This window comes from Blennius ocellaris, assembly GCF_963422515.1.
Source record: "Blennius ocellaris genome assembly, chromosome: 15".
NCBI lineage: Eukaryota > Metazoa > Chordata > Actinopteri > Blenniiformes > Blenniidae > Blennius > Blennius ocellaris.
In genome coordinates this window covers 192,945-209,729 of record NC_137664.1, presented here as the reverse complement: position 1 = coordinate 209,729, position 16,785 = coordinate 192,945, and the positions used below count along the sequence as shown (strand labels likewise).

General features: G+C 51.6%; 1 protein-coding gene across 1 annotated transcript; it reads right to left on the bottom strand.

The window, feature by feature from the left end:
* Positions 1-928: 928 nt before the first annotated feature.
* On the bottom strand, positions 929-16,606 carry man2a1 (mannosidase, alpha, class 2A, member 1). The gene is given in 25 exon segments (XM_080510096.1): positions 929-2,429; positions 2,582-2,692; positions 2,787-2,981; positions 3,511-3,644; positions 3,717-3,858; positions 3,973-4,106; positions 4,197-4,311; positions 4,867-4,920; positions 4,922-4,999; positions 5,077-5,313; positions 5,392-5,560; positions 6,372-6,439; positions 7,492-7,606; positions 8,221-8,418; positions 8,503-8,693; positions 9,037-9,214; positions 9,353-9,539; positions 9,644-9,817; positions 9,921-10,048; positions 10,134-10,217; positions 14,242-14,329; positions 15,005-15,149; positions 15,232-15,438; positions 15,506-15,648; positions 16,428-16,606. Coding segments are annotated over 25 exon segments (3,477 nt in total). The 5' UTR covers positions 16,429-16,606; the 3' UTR covers positions 929-2,228.
* Between the last annotated feature and the right edge of the window lie 179 nt (positions 16,607-16,785).

Genomic DNA, 16,785 nt, shown 5'->3' with positions numbered 1-16,785 from the left:
ATGCTACTGCTGGACCATGCTACTGCTAATGTTGGACCATGCTACTGCTACTGCTGGACCATGCTACTGCTAATGTTGGACCATGCTACTGCTACTGCTGGACCATGCTACTGCTAATGTTGGACCATGCTACTGCTACTGCTGGACCATGCTACTGCTAATGCTGGACCATGCTACTGCTAATGCTGGACCATGCTACTATTAATGCTAGACCATGCTACTGCTAATGTTGGACCATGCTACTGCCAATGCTGGACCATGCTACTGCTAATGTTGGACCATGCTACTGCTAATGCTGTACCATGCTACTGCTGGACCATGCTACTGCTAATGCTGGACGATGCTACCGCTAATGCTGGACGATGCTACTGCTAATGTTGGACCATGCTACTGCTAATGTTGGACCATGCTACTACTAATGCTGGACCATGCTACTGCTAATGTTGGACGATGCTACTGCTGGACCATGCTACTGCTAATGTTGGACCATGCTACTGCTAATGCTGGACGATGCTACTGATAATGCTGGACCATGCTACTGCTAATGCTGGACAATGGTACTGCTAATGCTAAACGTCACATAGCTAATGCACTGCTAATGCACACACACAGAAGCGTTGGACAATGCTAACGTTAATGCTTGAAGTAAGATTCGCGAACTGGAATGTAACAAATAGAAACGTCCAGCAAACAGTGAAAATAACTGGCTAATGCTAACTTTGGGGAATGCTAACGCTAAAGACAAGTCAAAAGCCAACAACGCTTGATGACAAGGATCTGAAAGTGGCTAAAAGATAATCAAGATAAACATTAGCGTCATCATGCAGGCTAGCATCTTTGGATCAGGCTAACGCTAACGTGTGTGTGTGTGTGTGTGTGTGTGTGTGTGTGTGAGAGAGACAGAAAAAATCCCGAGTCATTGTGTCATCAGTTTATTTGATAAAAGATTCCCAAACATTAAACAATTTCCCAATAAATTACTTTAAAACAGAAAGTGAAATAAACTTCAAACATTCAGAGACGGAATAAAGAAAAAATGTTAAGATATAGAACCTCTACCTTAAAAAATAAAGTTTTATCACACACACACACACACACACACACACACACACACACACACACACACACACACACACACACACACACACACACACTCCCTCTCTATTGGTCCCTTTGTTGTTGCCGTAGCAACACCACAGTTTAAACTCCAGTGTTTTAACAGATTGTCGTCATGAACTGCAGGTAAACGACTCGTCAGAATCCCCCGTTTCCCGGTTAGAACCTGATTATTGGATATGAGCCTCGGTGGAAATTGAAACTTAACGTTACGTAACGATGCATAACGTAACGATCCGTAACGTAACGAAACGTAACGTAACCATCCGTAATGTAATGGAACAATCCATAACATAACGTAACGATCCATAACGTAATGTAATGATCCGTAACGTAACGATCCGTAACGTAACATAACGATCCGTAACGTAACATAACGATCCATAACGTAACGTAACGATCCATAACGTAACATAACGATCCATAACATAACGTAACGATCCGTAACGTAACATAACGATCCATAACATAACGTAACGATCCGTAACGTAACGATCCGTAACGTAACGATCCGTAACGTAACGATCCATAACGTAACGTAACGATCCGTAACGTAACATGACGATCCATAACATAACGTAACGATCCGTAACGTAACATAACGATCCATAACATAACGTAACGATCCGTAAAGTAACGATCCATAACGTAACGTAATGATCTATAACGTAACGTAACGATCCGTAACGTAACGTTTGTTCAAATAACTGGTCCTACAATTTGAATGTTTTTTTTTAAACCGATTCATCGATTAATCTGCAACAGCCAGCGGGTTGTTGACGGTATTTCCCAGAATGCTTTGCTCACACGTTCAGACGACCTTGATAGAAGGATTGAGGTTTATTTTATCGTAACGGCTCCACAAAGTTTTGATTCCTTCTCATGTCATTTAAAATGTTTTTCTGTTTTATTTCAGTTTTTTGTTTTTTTCCCCCCATTTACTGTGATTTATTCTCGTTTTAGAGTTTTTTCACCATTTGTACTTTTTTCCTGTTTTTATTCTTTTCATCCAGTTTTCTTCACTTCCTGCTTCAGTCTGTCGCTGCTCCCTGATTGGTCATTTCAAACGGCCTCGCCCGATTGGCTGCCGTGTTAGCATTAGCGTTAGCCTGTCAGTTGATGACCACCCGGAAGGCGCTGATTTCCATTGGTCGGAGCTCCTCCCACCTCCCGGGCCCCTCCCCTTCCACAGGCCCCTCCCCTTCCACAGGCCCCTCCCCCCCCTCGGGCTCCTCGTGGTCTTGCAGGAAGGTGAGACCAGAACGACGCACAGACCCGAAGACCAGAGGAGAGAAGAGCTGGTCCAGGTTCACCTGTAAAGATCGGCACACACCTGGTCAGCACCACAGACCAGGACCAGGTCTACACACAGACCGGCACCAGGTCCTGGTCTGAGGAGCCGGATCACTGAGACGTTCTGGTTCAGATGAGAAAACATGGTGTGTGTGTGTGTGTGTGTGTCCACCTTCTCGTGCGTGCTCCACGTGCACGCTGGCAGGGGTTTGGGGGCGGAGCTACAGTCGAAGCCCTTCCTGTGGAGGAGGAGAGCCACTTCCTGTGAGGGACTTCCTGCTTCCTGTTTCCAAAAAGAATAAAAGTTCTTTAATTTTAAAAGACAGGAAAGGTTTGTCGATGATGTCACAAGTGACGTCAGCGTCCAGGTGCGTCACCTGGTCGTCCTCCAGCGTCCGCAGGTTCAGCAGGTGGACGTCGCACGGCAGCGACGAGCCGAGCGGCAGGAAGGGGCGGAGCTTAGGCTGCGGGCTGGCATCGGGGGCGACCATGGTGATTGGCGGGTTGCAGAGGGAGAGCGAGGCCAGGTGGGCGAGCAGCGACAGGTGTTCCACCGAAGCTCCTCCCACTTCCTGTGAGGTCATAGAACAGACTGAAGACAAACGATGGCGATCACAGTTACACGGCCCCGACCGGAACCCCGAAAGCCTCCAGATCAGCTGCCCCGCCCCATCTGACCACCTCCATCACCACCTCCCCCCAGCGTGACTCCGCCCCTAACCTGGCCCCTCACCGTAGCCCCGCCCCTTTATCCCTCATTTGGTCTCTATCGCTTAACTCTTGTCCGTCACATAACCGCGGCTCCTCCTCCTCACACGAGCCCCGCCTCTCACCGTAGCCACGCCCCTCACATGAGCCCCGCCCCTTTATCCTTCATCCCTCCCCCTTATCGCTTAACTCTTGTCTGTCACATAACCACGGTTCCTCCTCCTCACACGAGCCCCGCCTCTCACCGTAGCCCACCGTAGCCCCGCCCCTCACCGTAGCCCCGCCCCATTATCCCTCATTTGGGCTCTATCGCTTAACTCTTGTCCGTCACATAACCGCGGTTCCTCCTCCTCACCGTAGCTCCGCCCCACTCACACGAGCCCCGCCCCTCACCGTAGCCCCGCCCCCTCGGTCCTCCAGCAGCAGGTGGTACAGGCTGGCGGTGAGCTTGTTGTCGGTGACGCCCTGACCGAGGCCCCGGTTGTCATCCTGCTGCAGGCGGCGGTCCAACACCACCTCCAGCTCACCTGCGGCACAGGTCAGAGGTCAGAGGTCAGGGTGGGCTCGGGCGGGTCAGCGGCGGCAGAGGTCAGACTGACCCGGTCTGAGCGAGGCCACGCCCTGGCTCTGCGCCGACAGCAGCGTGAGGCGCGCGGCGGCGTCCTGCAGGAAGGACGAGGACGTCATGGGGTAGAAGTTGGCCTGCAGCGGCAGCTTGTCCAGCGTGCGGCGCTGCTGCATCTGCACAGGGAGCGCCAGAGTCAACGCCGGGAGGGGAGGGGGTGGGGGGGGAGGGGCCTCTCGGCAGCGGAGCCGGCCGATTGGCCGGGGAAAAACGAGTGAGCGGGAAGCGACCTGGAACCCGTTGAGGTCGGTGTAGAAACGGTTGCCGTTGGAGACGTCGCTCACGAGACGCATCACCAGCTCGCGGTTTGACTCCGACCTGATGTCCACGGTGTTGGACAGCTCCAGAGATCTCCCAGCATGCCCTGGGGCGCACACCGGCACAGTAAACACCTGCTGCTGTGTGTGTGTGTGTGTGTGTGTGTGTGTGTGTGTGTGTGTGTGTGTGTGTGTACCTTCCAGGTGAAAAAGTCGCACAGTGTGTGTGAAGTGTTTATAACAGGAAGTGATGTCAGAAAAGATGGGACCTCTGGAGACCCGAACCAACGGAGGCTCTGGAGACGTGTAGGGCTGCGAGGGGCGAGAGACAACGTGTCCAAGAGAGAGAGAGAGAGAGAGAGAGAGAGAGAGACACACACACAGTGAGAGAGAGAGAGAGAGAGACGGAGTCAAAGAGAGTGAGAGAGAGAGAGAGAGAGAGAGAGAGAGAGAGAATCAAAGAGAGAGAGGGAGAGAGAGTCAAAGAGAGAGGGAGGGAGAGAGAGTCAAAGAAAGAAAGAGAGAGAGTCAAAGAAAGAGAGAGAGCGAGTCAAAGAGAGAGCAAGAGAGAGAGAGAGAGTCAAAGAGAGAGAGTGAGAGAGAGAGAGTCAAAGAGAGAGCGAGAGAGAGTCAAAGAGAGAAAGAGCGAGAGAGAGAGTCAGAGTCAAAGAGCGAGAGAGAGTGAGAGAGAGTCAAAGAGCGAGAGAGAGAGAGAGAGAGAGTCAAAGAGAGAGAGAGAGAGCAAGAGAGAGAGAGTCAGAGTCAAAGAGCGAGAGAGAGAGTCAAAGAGAGAGAGAGATAGAGAGACAGAGATTCTGACACACAGTCCAGAACATCTGGAAGTGGTCCAGGTCCACGTGGACTCACCTGGGCCCCCTCGTCCCCCGGCAGGAACAGGTAGGCTCCGCTCCGGTCCCGGTTGGACCCGGTCGGTCCTGGTTCCGTACCACAGGAACTGGACCTGGACCTTCCGGACCAGTCCGGACCGCAGGCGGACTTTCTGCAGGAGGAGACGGGGATCAGGTCCTGCAGGGGGGTTCTAGGTTTGGAGAGGACCGTCACCTGTGCAGGACTCACCTGGACCAGGCCGCTGGCCGCCGAGCTCCACACCTCCAGGTGCTGGTTGCTAAGCAACACCGGGGTGTCGACCTCGGCCTCGGGGAGGCGGGTCACCAGGAAGTGCTTGTCCCGGACGGCCGGCGAGTCTCCCGGTCCGTGGAGGGTGTAGTGGGCCCGGGGGGCGGAGCCGGCCGCCGCCCCCGTCACGTAGTACACCGCCAGCGCCAGCGGGGGGAGCTCCGCCACGAAGGACAGCTGGGAAGCAGCGGGGCGGACGTCAAGGCGCTGCGAAGTCACCGGGACACACCGGCCAATCACAGCCCGGCTCCTCACCTGGAAGGCATCGGCGGAGGCTCGGCTCGGCTCCGCCCACACCGCGGAGACCTGGACCGGGACCGGCCGGCCGCTTTCGGCGTCGGTGACGTGGGCGTCGGGCCGGTCGATGACGGTGCTGATGACGGCGGTGCGGCGCTGCTCGGTGGGGTTGAAGACGACCAGAGACCTGACGCAGTGACCAGCAACCAACTACTAGTTAGATTACTGATAATCAGCCAACTAGCCAACAACCAGCTAACTAATCAACCAACAAGCTAACCAGTCAGGCCACCAGGCGAACTAACCAACCAACTAACCAACCAACCAACCAACCATGCATCCAAACCAACCAGCTAACTAACCAACCAATTAGCTAACAAATCAACCAACCATCCAGCTAATTAATGAACTAACCAGCTAACTAACCACCCAACCAACCAATTAGCTAACAAATCAACCAACCATCCAGCTAATTAATGAACTAACCAGCTAACTAACCACCCAACCAACCAATTAGCCAACAAATCAACCAACCAACCAGCTAATTAATGAACTAACCAGCTAACTAACCAACCAACCAGCTAATTAATGAACAAACCAGCTATCTAACCAACCAACTAGCTAGCCATCAAACCACAGAACTTGCTAACAACCAGCTAACTAACCAACCAACCAGCGAACAAACCAACCAACTAACTAATCAGCTTACTAACCAACCAACCAACCAACCATCCAAACCAACCAGCTAACTAACCAACCAACCAACTGGCTAACATATCAACCAACAAACCAGCTAATTAATGAACAAACCAGCTAACTAACCAACCAACTAGCTAACTAATAAATCAACCAACCAACCAACCAGCTAACTAATCAACCAACCAACCAACCAACCAGCTAGCCATCTAACCACCGAACTTGCTACAACCAGCTAACTAACCAACCAACCAGCGAACAAACCAACCAACTAACTAACCAGCTAACCTCCACCTTGTTACCTGGGCTTCTCGCCGAGCCGCAGCGTGGTTTTCCGTGGCAGAGCGTCCTGCGCCGCGACCGTCTCGTCCTGAAAGAGAGGCGGCGGCAGTGTGACGCGTTGGCCTGCAGTACCTCACCACACCTGCGGGTGTGAGGCGTTGGCCTGCAGTACCACACCACGCCTGCGGGTGTGAGGCGTTGGCCTGCAGTACCTCACCACGCCTGCGGGTGTGAGGCGTTGGCCTGCAGTACCTCACCACGCCTGCGGGTGTGAGGCGTTGGCCTGCAGTACCACACCACGCCTGCGGGTGTGACGCGTTGGCCTGCAGTACCACACCACACCTGCGGGTGTGAGGCGTTGGCCTGCAGTACCTCACCACGCCTGCGGGTGTGACGCGTTGGCCTGCAGTACCACACCACGCCTGCGGGTGTGAGGCGTTGGCCTGCAGTACCTCACCACACCTGCGGGTGTGAGGCGTTGGCCTGCAGTACCACACCACGCCTGCGGGTGTGAGGCGTTGGCCTGCAGTACCACACCACGCCTGCGGGTGTGAGGCGTTGGCCTGCAGTACCACACCACACCTGCGGGTGTGAGGCGTTGGCCTGCAGTACCACACCACGCCTGCGGGTGTGAGGCGTTGGCCTGCAGTACCTCACCACGCCTGCGGGTGTGAGGCGTTGGCCTGCAGTACCTCACCACGCCTGCTGGTGTGACGCGTTGGCCTGCAGTACCACACCACGCCTGCAGGTGTGACGCGTTGGCCTGCAGTACCTCACCACGCCTGCGGGTGTGAGGCGTTGGCCTGCAGTACCTCACCACGCCTGCGGGTGTGAGGCATTGGCCTGCAGCACCACACCACGCCTGCGGGTGTGAGGCGTTGGCCTGCAGTACCACACCACACCTGCGGGTGTGAGGCGTTGGCCTGCAGTACCACACCACACCTGCGGGTGTGACGCGTTGGCCTGCAGTACCTCACCACGCCTGCGGGTGTGAGGCGTTGGCCTGCAGTACCACACCACGCCTGCAGGTGTGACGCGTTGGCCTGCAGTACCTCACCACGCCTGCGGGTGTGACGCGTTGGCCTGCAGTACCACACCACGCCTGCAGGAGGCCAGAACAGCGGGACAACATCAGTTTACCGTCAGCAGGAAGGGTTTGGACTCGTCATGGCGGAACTCGCTCTTCTCCCGGAGGACCAGCCAGTGGGCGGAGCTCTGCAGAACCTTCCGGAGGTTCAACATGGCGTGAAACAGCCTGAAACGAACATCGGCCAATCAGACGGCAGACAAAAAGAGCCGAACGCGCTCCAAACAACATGCTAGCAACACGCTCGTTACAGGGACTGATGGGAAGGTCAATGTTAGAGGATAATGCTAAATGAGTTGGGTTGATGGGAGGCTAATGCTACATGCTAACTGTTCACACTGATCAAGGCGGTACCTGTTCGCATTGACGATAGCGACGCCGTCCTTTAACAGAGAGCATGGAGGGAAAAATGAGACAAAGAAACAAGTGGTGCTAACAACGCTAATGACACGCATCTGCTGTAAGTAGTACGCTAAAAAAAACAACAAGTTTCTGTTAAATCCTAGCATTTTACAAAATTCATACAGGCTAACCCGCTAACAGATCATCAGGCCAACTCGCAAACGCTAAAAGTGTAAAATGTAATAACTTCTGGCTATGCTAAGAGGCAAATGTGCTAACACATTTAGCATGCTCACGGATTAGCACAGTTTAACAAGGTGCAACACTAAAGTAGCCCGATGATACTAATCAGCAAAAATATAAACATACTAACATATTAGCATGCTAACAGGACAGGAAGCTAACTTATCGTGGCAAGCATGCTAACGACCGGCGCCGACCTGGTGCCGTAGTCGACGACGACGGGGTCGCGGGCCGTCCCGGTGACGGCGTCGTGGTGCTGGAACAGCGCCAGGCTCCGCCTCCCCTCGACCAGCCGCTGGAAGTGTTCACGGGCGGGGAAGGCGGCCGCCAGACGGCCATCGCCATGGAAACGACGCATCTCAGCCAGCGTGAGGCTGAAGAGGATTTCCGTTGCTCTGCGCGGCAACAAAAAAAAAAAGGGGCGTGAGGATAAACGAGTGATGAGATGGAAAACAAGAGGCGCTAGCGGCTTGGCTAACCGTAGCGTGGCCTCCAGCACGCGGTCCATACGCTTGTAGAACGGCCGCGACGTGAAGTAGCCGCTCCAGTAGTGGTCGTCTCGGTCCGCGTACGTGAAGAAGTCCCCGCGGACAGTCGGCAGCGTCGCTCCGGCGTCGCCCAGCCGGCGGTGGAACGCCTGGAAGTAGTCCGACAGGGTCCCGAACCGGGCCTGGAAGCGGCACGAGAACCGTCCAAAACGGCGGGACGTCAGCGGGTCGTTTGGAAGAACTTCTGGGTCTGCTTGGGTTTGGTTCTGGGTCCGGGTCCAGTGGATCCAGTTCTGGACTGGCTCACCTTGACACAGCGCTCCAGGTTCTGGTTCTGGTCCACTCACCCTGATGTGTAGCTCCGGGTTCTGGTTCTGGTCCACTCACCTTGATCCGGAGCTCCGGGTTCTGGTTGTGGTTCTGGTCCACTCACCTTGATCCGGAGCTCTGGGTTCTGATTCTGGTCCACTCACCTTGATCCGGAGCTCCGGGTTCTGGTTCTGGTTCTGGTTCTGGTCCACTCACCTTGATCCGGAGCTCCGGGTTCTGGTCGAAGTAGTCGAAGAGTTTCTGGTAGTTGCTGAACTGGACGTCCCACTCGCTGGACTCCACGAAGCGGAAGTCGTCTCCCAGAGGGACCAGGAGGACCGGGGACCGGAACAAGAGGGACTTCTGCCGGTACTGGTCCAGGAGGAGGAGGGCCCTGTGCGGGGCGGGGGCGGAGTCAGGGGGCGTGGTCAGGGTGAGGGGGCGTGGTCAGCACAAGAGAGGAAGTGAAGCATATAAAAAGTGTGTTGAAGTAAAAAAAAAGCTGCAGTTGGCCCCGCCCCCCCAGGCGCACCTCTCCTGGACGTTCTGCTCTGTGATTGGCTGAGGCGGGACCTTCCAGGGGCAGAAGACCCGCCTCCCCGGCAGGCGGTGGAAGTCGAACTGGCAGCACACCGCCGGGTTCGGGCCGCAGGTGTGCGGAACGTCGTAGCTGTAGAACGGCATCATGTGACACGTGATGTCATTGCGGGAGGAGGAGTCTGCAACAGGAAGTGGGTAACGGGAGGGGGAGGGGTTTAGAAAAACTGCGTCCGGTTTCTTAAAAGATCCCGCGCCCATCGCCCCCCCCCTCCCCCCCCCTCACCCCAGCTCTGTCGCCATAGAAACTCCAGCGTCTTCTGCTTGGCGAAGTGCTTCTTGACGGCGTAGTGAACCCTCTGGACCACCATGTTGCTAAGCCCCGCCCCCTTCAGCAGGTAGGTCATGGAGGGGGAGTGGCCAAACGGGTCGATGGCCCAGCCACTGCTCGGCTTCACGCCTGCACACGCACACACACACAAACACACACACACGGTTACAACGCGGTGGCGGCGGCGAGCGCGGCGGCCATCTTTGCGGCGGCGACAGGTGCGTGACGTGACCCAGGTGCGTCTGCAGCCACTGGTGTCCCTCCGTCAGCTGGTCCAGCAGGGCGAAGTAGTGGGCGTTGGCCTCGTCCGGCATCACCCAGCCGCCCGTCACCAGCTCCAACTGCCCCGCCCCCACCAGGCTGGCCAATCACAGCACAGGGAGCTAGCGTCACACAGACGCCGCCTCAACGGGCGGAGGTCGGGCGGCGGCGGCGGCGGCCTCACCGTTTCACCATCGCCCTTTTCTGCTCGTCGATCTCGTTCCACCATCGCGAGAAATAACTGACCTCCGCCCAGATCATCTTCCTCCTGAACAACAAACATGGCCGCCGTAAACGACAACATTTAAATAGCCGGTTAGCAGAGAGCCCCCTAGTGGTGAGATTTATAGTACTTTTTAAATACCAAGTGACCAGAGAGCCCCCTAGTGGTGAGATTTATATTACTTTTTAAATACCAAGTGACCAGAGAGCCCCCTAGTGGTGAGATTTATAGTACTTTTTAAATACCAAGTGACCAGAGAGCCCCCTAGTGGCGAGATTTATATTACTTTTTAAATACCAAGTGACCAGAGAGCCCCCTAGTGGCGAGATTTATAGTACTTTTAAATAGCCAGTGACCAGAGAGCCCCCTAGTGGCGAGATTTATATTACTTTTTAAATAGCCAGTGACCAGAGAGCCCCCTAGTGGTGAGATTTATAGTACTTTTTAAATACCAAGTGACCAGAGAGCCCCCTAGTGGCGAGATTTATATTACTTTTTAAATACCAAGTGACCAGAGAGCCCCCTAGTGGCGAGATTTATTTTACTTTTTTAAATACCAAGTGACCAGAGAGCCCCCTAGTGGTGAGATTTATATTACTTTTTAAATACCAAATGACTAGAGAGCCCCCTAGTGGTGAGATTTATAGTACTTTTTAAATACCAAGTGACCAGAGAGCCCCCTAGTGGCGAGATTTATAGTACTTTTTAAATACCAAGTGACCAGAGAGCCCCCTAGTGGCGAGATTTATAGTACTTTTAAATAGCCAGTGACCAGAGAGCCCCCTAGTGGCGAGATTTATATTACTTTTTAAATAGCCAGTGACCAGAGAGCCCCCTAGTGGTGAGATTTATAGTACTTTTTAAATACCAAGTGACCAGAGAGCCCCCTAGTGGCGAGATTTATATTACTTTTTAAATACCAAGTGACCAGAGAGCCCCCTAGTGGTGAGATTTATATTACTTTTTAAATACCAAGTGACCAGAGAGCCCCCTAGTGGTGAGATTTATTTTACTTTTTTAAATACCAAGTGACCAGAGAGCCCCCTAGTGGCGAGATTTATATTACTTTTTAAATACCAAGTGACCAGAGAGCCCCCTAGTGGTGAGATTTATAGTACTTTTTTAAATACCAAGTGACCAGAGAGCCCCCTAGTGGCGAGATTTATAGTACTTTTTAAATACCAAGTGACCAGAGAGCCCCCTAGTGGCGAGATTTATATTACTTTTTAAATACCAAGTGACCAGAGAGCCCCCTAGTGGCGAGATTTATATTACTTTTTAAACACCAAGTGACCAGAGAGCCCCCTAGTGGCGAGATTTATATTACTTTTTTAAATACCAAGTGACCAGAGAGCCCACTAGTGGTGAGATTTATATTACTTTTTAAATACCAAGTGACCAGAGAGCCCCCTAGTGGCGAGATTTATAGTACTTTTTTAAATACCAAGTGACCAGAGAGCCCCCTAGTGGTGAGATTTATATTACTTTTTAAATACCAAATGACCAGAGAGCCCCCTAGTGGCGAGATTTATATTACTTTTTAAATACCAAGTGACCAGAGAGTCCCCTAGTGGCGAGATTTATATTACTTTTTAAATACCAAGTGACCAGAGAGCCCCCTAGTGGCGAGATTTATATTACTTTTTAAATACCAAGTGACCAGAGAGTCCCCTAGTGGCGAGATTTATAGTACTTTTTAAATACCAAGTGACCAGAGAGCCCCCTAGTGGCGAGATTTATATTACTTTTTAAATACCAAGTGACCAGAGAGCCCCCTAGTGGCGAGATTTATATTACTTTTTAAATACCAAGTGACCAGAGAGCCCCCTAGTGGTGAGATTTATAGTACTTTTAAAAAGCCAGTGACCAGAGAGCCCCCTAGTGGTGAGATTTATAGTACTTTTAAAAAGCCAGTGACCAGAGAGCCCCCTAGTGGTGAGATTTATAGTACTTTTTTAAATACCAAGTGACCAGAGAGCCCCCTAGTGGCGAGATTTATAGCACTTTTTTAAACACCAAGTGACCAGAGAGCCCCCTAGTGGCGAGATTTATATTACTTTTTTAAATACCAAGTGACCAGAGAGCCCCCTAGTGGCGAGATTTATAGCACTTTTTTAAATACCAAGTGACCAGAGAGCCCCCTAGTGGTGAGATTTATATTACTTTTTTAAATACCAAGTGACCAGAGAGTCCCCTAGTGGCGAGATTTATAGTACTTTTTTAAATACCAAGTGACCAGAGAGCCCCCTAGTGGTGAGATTTATATTACTTTTTTAAATACCAAGTGACCAGAGAGCCCCCTAGTGGCGAGATTTATATTACTTTTTAAATACCAAGTGACCAGAGAGCCCCCTAGTGGTGAGATTTATAGTACTTTTAAAAAGCCAGTGACCAGAGAGCCCCCTAGTGGTGAGATTTATAGTACTTTTAAAAAGCCAGTGACCAGAGAGCCCCCTAGTGGTGAGATTTATATTACTTTTTTAAATACCAAGTGACCAGAGAGCCCCCTAGTGGCGAGATTTATATTACTTTTTTAAATACCAAGTGACCAGAGAGCCCCCTAGTGGCGAGATTTATAGTACTTTTTAAATACCAAGTGACCAGAGAGCCCCCTAGTGGCGAGATTTATATTACTTTTTAAATACCAAGTGACCAGAGAGCCCCCTAGTGGTGAGATTTATAGTACTTTTTTAAATACCAAGTGACCAGAGAGCCCCCTAGTGGTGAGATTTATAGTACTTTTTTAAATACCAAGTGACCAGAGAGTCCCCTAGTGGCGAGATTTATAGTACTTTTTTAAATACCAAGTGACCAGAGAGCCCCCTAGTGGCGAGATTTATTTTACTTTTTTAAATACCAAGTGACCAGAGAGCCCCCTAGTGGCGAGATTTATATTACTTTTTTAAATACCAAGTGACCAGAGAGCCCCCTAGTGGCGAGATTTATATTACTTTTTTAAATACCAAGTGACCAGAGAGCCCCCTAGTGGCGAGATTTATATTACTTTTTAAACACCAAGTGACCAGAGAGCCCCCTAGTGGCGAGATTTATATTACTTTTTTAAATACCAAGTGACCGGAGAGCCCCCTAGTGGCGACATTTATATTACTTTTTAAACACCAAGTGACCAGAGAGCCCCCTAGTGGCGAGATTTATATTACTTTTTAAATACCAAGTGACCAGAGAGCCCCCTAGTGGCGAGATTTATATTACTTTTTAAACACCAAGTGACCAGAGAGCCCACTAGTGGTGAGATTTATATTACTTTTTTAAATACCAAGTGACCAGAGAGCCCACTAGTGGTGAGATTTATATTACTTTTTAAATACCAAGTGACCAGAGAGCCCCCTAGTGGCGAGATTTATATTACTTTTTAAATACCAAGTGACCAGAGAGCCCCCTAGTGGCGAGATTTATATTACTTTTTAAATACCAAGTGACCAGAGAGCCCCCTAGTGGTGAGATTTATAGTACTTTTAAAAAGCCAGTGACCAGAGAGCCCCCTAGTGGTGAGATTTATAGTACTTTTAAAAAGCCAGTGACCAGAGAGCCCCCTAGTGGTGAGATTTATAGTACTTTTAAAAAGCCAGTGACCAGAGAGCCCCCTAGTGGTGAGATTTATAGTACTTTTTAAATAGCCAGTGACCAGAGAGCCCCCTAGTGGTGAGATTTATAGTACTTTTTAAATAGCCAGTGACCAGAGAGCCCCCTAGTGGTGAGATTTATAGTACTTTTAAATAGCCAGTGACCAGAGAGCCCCCTAGTGGTGAGATTTATAGTACTTTTGAGCTCTTATTAACGCTTTTATTAACACACTTGTATAAACAAGTCTCTTCTAGAAAGTTCCTCAGTTTTGTTTCTGGTTTACTGGAAATGACAGTCAGTCTGAGTTTCGTGGAGTTAAATCAACCTCAGGTAGATTCTCTCCCTGGCGCCCTCTATTGGCCAGTCAACACTGGTTTTAAACATTCGTTTCGGGAAGAAAAAAAAAAACGCTGGGACTCTGTTGCCGTGGAAACCAGGGAACGTGGCTGTTTCCTGCTGCTGTGTGGGAGTGGGCGGGGCCTACCTGCTGTCCTCGCTGAGTTTGGTCACCATGTTGTTGAGGATGTGCCTCGTCTGGTCGTGATAATAACCTTCGAACGTCTTCAGCCAGCCTGAAACCAGCACCGTTAGCCATTAGCAGCAGGGTTAGCCATTAGCCGTGGCATTAGCCATGAGCAGCAGGTTTAGCCATTAGCTGTGGCATTAGCCATGACCAGCAGGGTTAGCCATTAGCCGTGGCATTAGCCATGAGCAGCAGGTTTAGCCATTAGCCGTGACATAAGCCATGAGCAGCAGGGTTAGCCATTAGCCGTGGCATTATCCATTAGCAGCAGGGTTAGCTATTAGCCATCGCAATAGCCGTTAGCAGCAGGGTTATCCATTAGCCGTGGCATTATTCATTAGCAGCAGGGTTAGCCATTAGCTGTGGCACTAGCCATTAGCAGCAGGGTTAGCCATTAGCCGTGGCATTAGCCATTAGCAGCAGGGTTAGCAGCAGTTTGCAATGGCGTCAGCAGTTATTAGCAGGGCTAGCTGTTAGCAACAGCATCAGCCATTAGCAGCAAGGTTAGCCGCCGGCAAAAGTGTCAGCCGTTAGCAGCTCGATTGGCCATTAGCAGCAGCGTTAACGGCAGCGTTAGCCATGAGCAGAAGGGATAGCAGGTAGCAGCAGCGTTAGCCATGAGCGGAAGGGTTAGCAGTTAGCAACAGCATTAGCAGTTAGCAGCAGCGTTAGCAGCTCGCTCGGCGAGAGGAGAACTGTTCGTCCGTCTCGTCTTCGAACTCACCGGGGTCGTTGTGCGAATGTGGAACCAGGAAGAGCTCCAGCGGCTGCTCCGCCCACTCGTCGCCACGGTAGCCAATGTCAAAGCCCTGCTTCCAGGCGCCGCCGTCGAGGTTGTCGAAGGGCAGGAGGTCGTAAACGTCCAGGAGCTGCGAGCAAACGAATCCTCGTGAACGACGCCTCGCGTGGTAGAGTGGCCCCCCCCCGAAGAACCCTTGAACCGGCGCCAACCTGCACGCCGCCGGCGCCGTCCGTCAGCTCTTCGGCCAATCGGCAGCCAGGAAGCGGGCGGGCGGCGAGCGAGCTGCCGTTGGCCACGCCCCCCGGACGGCCCGCTGTACGCTGGAACAAGGAATCCCGCAACGCCGCCACCATCCGGTTGTTTTCGCTGAGGAGGCGTTCCAGCCGGTCGATCTTCTGCTGGAGGCGGAGCAAGTCCTGCAAGCAGACGCCCGATTGGCCCGTTTCCTCCTGAGGTCTTCAAAAATGGCGACGCGGGACGCACCTGGTCCGCCTGGCCGGCGGGCGGCTCCTCGCTCTGCTCAAGCTCCGCCTTCTGCATCACCTCCAGCATGCGGAACAGTGACATCACCGCCATACAGAAGACCACGCCCACCAGCACCGCCAGGACACGCCCCCTCTTCATCACTGTGGCAACCAACAGGCACAGGTGCATTGTGGGAAGTGTAGGAGTCGACAGAGGAGAAAACCAGCGCACACCAGAGTAAAACTACTGGATTACACGATGAGAGTACTCGGGAGTAAAAGTACTGGACTACACAGAGTACTCGGGAGTAAAAGTACTGAATTACATACAGAGTACTCCGAATTGAAAGTACTGGACTACACAGAGTACTCCAGAGTAAAAGTACTGGACGACACAGAGTATTCAGGAGTAAATTACTGGATTAATCGGAGTACTCCCAAGTTAAGCTACAGCATAGGTACTTCATTACTGAAGTACCTAGTACTCCAGAGTCTAAGTACTGAATTACATAGAGTACTCCGAATTGAAAGTACTGGACTACACAGAGTACTCCAGAGTAAAAGTACTGGACTACACAGAGTACTCAGGAGTAAATTACTGGATTACTCGGGAGTACTCCCGAGTTAAACTACAGCATAGGTACTTCATGTCAATGTGCTCTTAAACTCTTGTGCCAAAGTACTCCATTACGTTGTTGGAGTACTCCGTTACCCGAGTTAGGTTTGTTCCGATTTCGAACTTTGATTAAACTTTAATCTGACCTCTGACCCACAAACTGCTTCAAAACAAAGTACGAGTTAACATATTTAAACTTTTTGAGCGTTACTCCGCGTCACGTGACGTCTTTAAATCCACAACAACGACAATAAAACACCGCGGAGAATAAATTCCGCGAATTTAAAATCATTGACAGTTTTAACTGGAACCTGCTGCCGCTCACTTCCGGCCGGACACGCGCTGCACGCTTCCGCGGCCGGTCACGCGCTCCGCGGCTGGTCACGCGCCTGGCTCGGGTCTCCCGGGGACACGAACTTTCTTCAGCATTTATTCAAGCTGAAGAAATAGGATAAGTTTTAAAGTTCGTCTGGTCCGGGCAGCACGAGTGCGAACTGCTCCTGCGCATGCGCATCCGGGTTTGTTTTGCTTCCGGCGTCTCAGCTGACTCAGCACTCGCGTGACGTCATCACCGGAGACAGCGTAGACGTACAAGACATAGACATCACAGGCGTTTTAAAAAGAGAATAGACGTGAAGAGACGAACAGAAACGTAGAAACAAACATGTAAACATAAACATGTT